The 6,024-nt window shown below is 41.8% G+C and overlaps 1 protein-coding gene across 1 annotated transcript; it reads left to right on the top strand.

Moving 5' to 3' along the window:
* The first annotated feature begins 1,785 nt into the window (after positions 1-1,785).
* LOC117303461 (gastrin/cholecystokinin type B receptor-like) lies at positions 1,786-3,027 on the top strand. The gene has a single exon (XM_033787679.1). It carries the CDS (start codon positions 1,786-1,788, stop codon positions 3,025-3,027), a length of 1,242 nt encoding a protein of 413 aa, XP_033643570.1.
* Positions 3,028-6,024: the final 2,997 nt, after the last annotated feature.

The raw sequence follows: 6,024 nt of genomic DNA, 5'->3' as shown, positions 1-6,024 counted from the left end.
ACACGTTGCCGACCACAAAATTGCGACCGTGTTAGTTCGCAAAAGAAAAGCGAGTCATATTTATTTGGATCATTATAATCTACTTTGAAAACATCTTTCGAACCATATGCATTTTATACCAAACGATTTCAAACACATTTCATAGATCAACTCGCCCAATGCAAGGCAACGTGTTCCTTTAGTATCAGATTGCCGTTGTTGCATGCAATTATGTCCTCTAGGCAATAATGTCCTCCATAATGTCCCCCGGACGGTTTTGCTTATGCAATCGTGTCCGCCCGAATGCTGCTGCATAATGCAATTGTGTCCGCCCGGTCACATTTGCATATGCAGTTGTGTCCGCCCCCGTGAAAAACCGTCCTTGCAGTAAATGAAAAGCCTCTGGTCGACGGAACCCGTTCGCCATTTTTTACAAGCTAACTTAAGTGCATGTCATGAATGACATGGGAAATGTTCGGCCGTTTGGGTATTCGCTGCAATCATAAAATACGTGAATAATTCATGCTGCGTATACATATAAGTCTCACAGCCTTTGACAGTAAAGGAAGCATGAACTTTAAGGCCCTGCCCAAAGGCAGTGGACACTGTTGGTAATTACTCAAAATAATTATTAGCATAAGACCTTAGTTGGTAACGAGTAATGGGAAGAGGTTGATAGCATAAAACTTTTGAGAAACGGCTCCCTCTGAAGTAGTGTAGTTTTCGTAATTTTCCACGACTTTGATTTCGAGACCTCAGAAATAGATGTTGAGGTTTCGAAATCAAGCATCTGAAAGCAATTTCGTGCGACAAGGGTGTCTTTTCTTTCATTATTATCTTGCAACTTCGACGACCAATTGAGCTCAAATTTTCACAGGTTTGTTATTTTATGCATATGTTGAGATACACCAAGTGAGAAGACTGGTCTTTGACAATAACAAATAGAGTCAAGTGTCTTTAATATGGACGTTCCAGTGCCCGTCGAGTTATTCCCCTTCCAAAGTCAAAGCACCCCTAAAGCAGTGTAATTTTCCAAACGTCCGAGCATCAATCTTGAAAAAAATTCCATATATACACCTCCCGCCAAATATATAGAACCATTTATCTCAGGGTCTATGTCATCCAAAATACCTGAAGTTGGACGTCGACAACAACCCTCAGGTCACAATTGGAACAATCTTTACTATGTAGGCCTGTACCTCCTCTTGGGCTTTAAAATCTGTCTCATACAGAATATTTTGAGAGACATTTTTTTTCCTTTTTTTTTCTTTTCTTGGGGTGCACCAATAAAGTGAAAGCGATTACAAAAGCTCCCGACTCAGGACCCCCCCCCCACCTCAACAAACATTCTCACTGCAATCCACATCGCGCAATATCCTGTCTTATAGAATGATTGGTTCAGGGCATATCACTTCTAGAGTATTTGATTTAAAAATTAACCCACAAGTAACTATAATTGTCATGTTTTGTTTGAACAATATTGTAGGCCAACTGACGGTGCATGCCTTGAATATTAATGAAATCGAGTGACGTTTTAGAGTACCATCCAAAATGATTGATCAACGTTTTTGTTTGCCTGCACTGCCTAATTCATCGAGCGTGTACACAAATACGTTTATACGCACACGATAAGTTGAAACTGGGTGAGTCTGAACTGACAAACTTATCAACCTGCTTTCAGCCATTTACGTTGTCTGTAATACGCAGTTTCCCCTACCCTACCAGTAGTTTGTATTTAGTTGTCCCTTTCTGGTGATTTTGTACAAATTTGTGTTGGAGGGTTGTATCAACTTCAACACAACTACGATGGACAATTACGAAGGTCCGAATGCACACACTGTGTATGTGTGTTCGATTTTAAACATCGTTCTGAACGCTTTGCTGTTGGTCTTCGGAGCTCTTGGCAACATCCTGATACTTCGGGTTTACTGCACAAAGAAACGGAAGACGACCACTCATATCCTGATTATGGGTCTTGCGCTTGCGGACCTTATGGTTTGCCTATCTCTGACAGGATACATTGTTGAGTCAAGTTACACCCTTCTCGGTAAGCACATACCAGAAAACATGTACCTATACCAAAACTACATCAACATTTGGATAGGTGTATCTGTTGGAATCACTGGCTTTATAGCTGTTGACCGATACGATAGTGTGTGCCGCCCAAACAGACGCATGTTCAACAACCGACGGGCCAAGATTGCCATTTTGGTGTCGTTTATTCCATCCGTAACTGCTGAAGCTCCTCTTCTGGTGTCATGCATATTTTTCTCATGTAAAGTCACCGTTTTGCCCTCATGGGTCATACAAGTTGTGGGGTTCCTCACAACTCTGTTTATGATCGGTTTGTGCTACGGCAAGGTGTACATGACAATTCGACGACATGTCAGAGTCGACATCAACACGGTGAGCCATGAACAGTTACCCGAACGAGGTGGCAGGGACACACAACATAAGTTGGCTATCGGCATGATAGAACAGCGGTCCAAGAGCAGAGGTTGCCAAAATAACAGAGTCCAACGAAATTGCGGTCCATGCTTCGCCAACCAACCACAAACCTTCCATTTTAAAACGCACGCCCGTCCTGTGCTGTTTGTAGCCTCCCTTAACTCAGACGACGCCGCGAGAATCGGCAAGGCGTTAGACAGAACCACAAGAGAGGTGGACGAGGGTCGCTTAGCCTCGACGATATTCATCGAGCAGGCCCCCGATACTATGGGACGAACTGGTATGTTACCCGTCAACAGAATTTCACACAAACCACGCTACAACAACGCGGTGCTTCACCGAAGAACGACAAAGATGCTGTTCGTAACCAGTGTGGTGTTCTTGCTGTCTTGGCTACCATTCTGGTTGGCGAGTCTTGTCAGCCAGTTTGGCCAATTTGACAATCAGGAGATACAGTACATTCTGCAGAGTTTGATACTAAAAACGTTGTTCATAAATAACGCCGTGAATCCCATAATTTACAGCCTCGCCAACAGACGGTTTAGAGAGGAAAGTGGGCGAGAGCTTCGGAAAATAATGGTTACATGTGTGCAATATTAACCCAACTAACCGTGTACGTTAAAACAAATCCTAGAGATCCTACAAACCGCGGGTTGTTCAAACGAATACATTCGTATTGTCAGATTGTTGATTTCAATACAAAACTGAAAGTAAATATCAACAAATCTTCTTCAAACTGGTTTGACACAACGCTTGGCTCATTTTAAGGTGACCGTCTATAAAGCGGGGCACTCTTCATCGCAACATTGGCTGGAGCCCTCAATGCCGTCAGACAACAAGCTGCACGTCCTGACCCACCAATATCTCCTCTTTAACACTGGAGTCAGCTTACGCTGATGACGTTGACTTCCTTGACGAAGACAGTGAAAGCCCCTCAAGACTAATCCCCCTTACATCCAGAGTATTGAAAGATTGGAACATGTTTGTCAATGAGGGAAAAACTGAAAACACCCGTATATACATGGCCTCAAACCTTGAATTTAATTCGGAAGGCATCCTACTCAAAGACCAGGAACCCTGGAGGACAAGCAAACTACTCGGTTCTCTGATGTGTTCTACAGCCGACATTCGACACCGTATCTGTCTAGCAAATGCAGCCTTCAACACATTTACCAAACTCTGGATGCAACCCCGCAAAATATCCATCACCTTACTGATGCATGGTTTCAATGCCATGGTATTTTCTGTCTTCATGTACAACTCAAGTAGCTGAGCTGCACATAAGAACGTGCTCGAGAAGGTTAGACACCTGCCACCGTTGCCACCTAAGACGAATTTTTCGATGTCGCCGACCATCCGCGATGTCGAATAGCTTCCTATATATTCGATGTATAGCTCGTCCCTTTTCCGAATTAGTGAGGAAGGTAAGGTGGCGCATGTGCTTCGACTGGGCCAGACAAAATGCACCAATGAAGTTTTCCATATAAAACATATCTTCTTTTATAATTTACCTTATAATTTGGATGTGCAAGTTTCACTTGTTAAACGTTCTTAGTAAATCTTGACCCTTAAGATGAGGTAAATTGATTCCTGACCACACATTCTCCTTGCTATACCAATACGCTGTAAATAAGCCAATGTGTCGTTGCATTAATGTGTTTGTGCCTGACGTATTTGGTCCACGTGATTAATGATCGTACTCTAGTCTTCTTAAGAATGATTTGTCAATACACAAAATTGAGACCATGGACATGCTTTTATCTTTTGACGTCTGGCAGAAAATTGCAATTTAGGGAATCGTGCCGTTAATAAAACCTGCCACAGTTTGTTAGCGACCTGGCATTTGAACTGCATTTATCTGATTTCCCATTTTTGTTTGGTCCGAATGTAGTTTGGCATTCATTAACTACATTGACCGCCTTATATATATATTGTATTTGTTCAGTGTGAGGTAAATTATAAAAGAAAAGTACACAAAATGATTTGTCTGGGTCTACAAAATAGGAACTTAGACACACAGGGCGAACTCAGGTTTCTAGTTTGTAGTTATTTTGTGGTTGAAATATAGAGAGGACTGTATGCTTTTAGATTTCTTTGAAAAAGTAATGTTTTCTTTCCTCAGTACTTCTTTCCTCAGTAATTCTGTCGCACTGGTTTCACTGCGAGCAAATAAGAATTCAAATTAAAGAAGAAACTTAAAAAATATTTTTGTTGTTCAGAGCTGGTTTTATTTTTAATTTGCCCATTTTAGGGAACGTGTCTTCATTACCTAATATAGTTATACTCTTCATTATGAGTGCTGTTTATATACTTATCTAATCAACACTATACTGTTACACAAAACCATGAAGTTGTATCTGGAGATAATACGACTACGCCTGCTGAGCACTGGCATGGCCTTGGGACATTTGATAATCAATAAACCTTTATCGTGGGCAAATAGTCGTTTGGAAGTTATTGCTTAAACTTCAATAATAAATTCGAAGAGTAAACATAATTCTATATATGCATAAGGAAATGCTACGATAACTGCTGTAAGGTTTAAATCCATGAGTCTTGTTCGCCCCCACGTTGAATGCTGTAGCTCAGTTTGGGACCCTTTTTTACATCAATATAAATTCAGAAGAATGAGGCGACTCAGACAAACAGCTCTGTCTTTTCCTTCCTCCATGGTCACAGCTATGAGCTAAATGAAGTTCATGCTACTACCACAGACGCCTCAACCAGAGACTGTTCACAAAAGGTACAAAATCACCCACAAATATGTAGAACTTGGTCCAGAAGCACATCTGAACGTCCACCTAAGAGACCACGAAACTGTCACCACTAGAAATCATGAACCACTCACCCTTAAAATCCCATCGTCGAGAACCAACGCCTTTCATAAGTCATACTTTAGTTCCCAATACTGCAAAAGACTGGAATTCACTCCCCGACACAACAACTGCATCAAAGCATAAGTTACAAAGTATATCAATTTATGTTCAGTTAGTTAATTAAGATTATTCATTAAGTTAAGGCTAAGTTTAAGTAAATTAAGTTATAAGGTATCATAAATGATTATGAATCCTGGTGTGTATTGAATGATAGTGTCATGGCGTGTCATGACCGAGCGGTTAATAGCACTGACTGGATTCAAGCTCTAGTGTTTCTGATCAGCAGAGTGGGGGTTCGCATTCCCTCACTTGTGTCCTTATTAGCAAGACACCTAACCGTTGCTTAGTCCTTCGGATGGGACGTTATGGAGTTGGTCCTGTGTGTTGTATAACGCACGTAAGAACAAAGTGCCTTTTATCGAAAAGAGAAGGGGTTTGCTCCGGTGTTCCTGGCTGTGGCTGATGTATGCGCCGTATCACCCTGTAAACCCTAATAAGGTGCTAACAGGCATTGTTCAGCCATCGGTAAGGTCTCCGGAATATTCTTCAGTAACTTCGAAAATTAAGTCTTTTTCTGAGCCAAAAATTGCAACAGTAATCATAACCTTTCCCCAGGAATTAGGGCCTCCCCTACACCCACAGTGCAGCTCAGCCCTACCACCCATCCCCAGGAATTAGAGCCTCCCCTATACCCACAGTGCAGCTCAGCCATACCACCCAT

The sequence above is a fragment of the Asterias rubens genome, chromosome 2 (genome assembly GCF_902459465.1).
Source record: "Asterias rubens chromosome 2, eAstRub1.3, whole genome shotgun sequence".
In the NCBI taxonomy this organism is placed as follows: domain Eukaryota; kingdom Metazoa; phylum Echinodermata; class Asteroidea; order Forcipulatida; family Asteriidae; genus Asterias; species Asterias rubens.
This window is presented reverse-complemented; position numbering and strand designations above follow the sequence as displayed.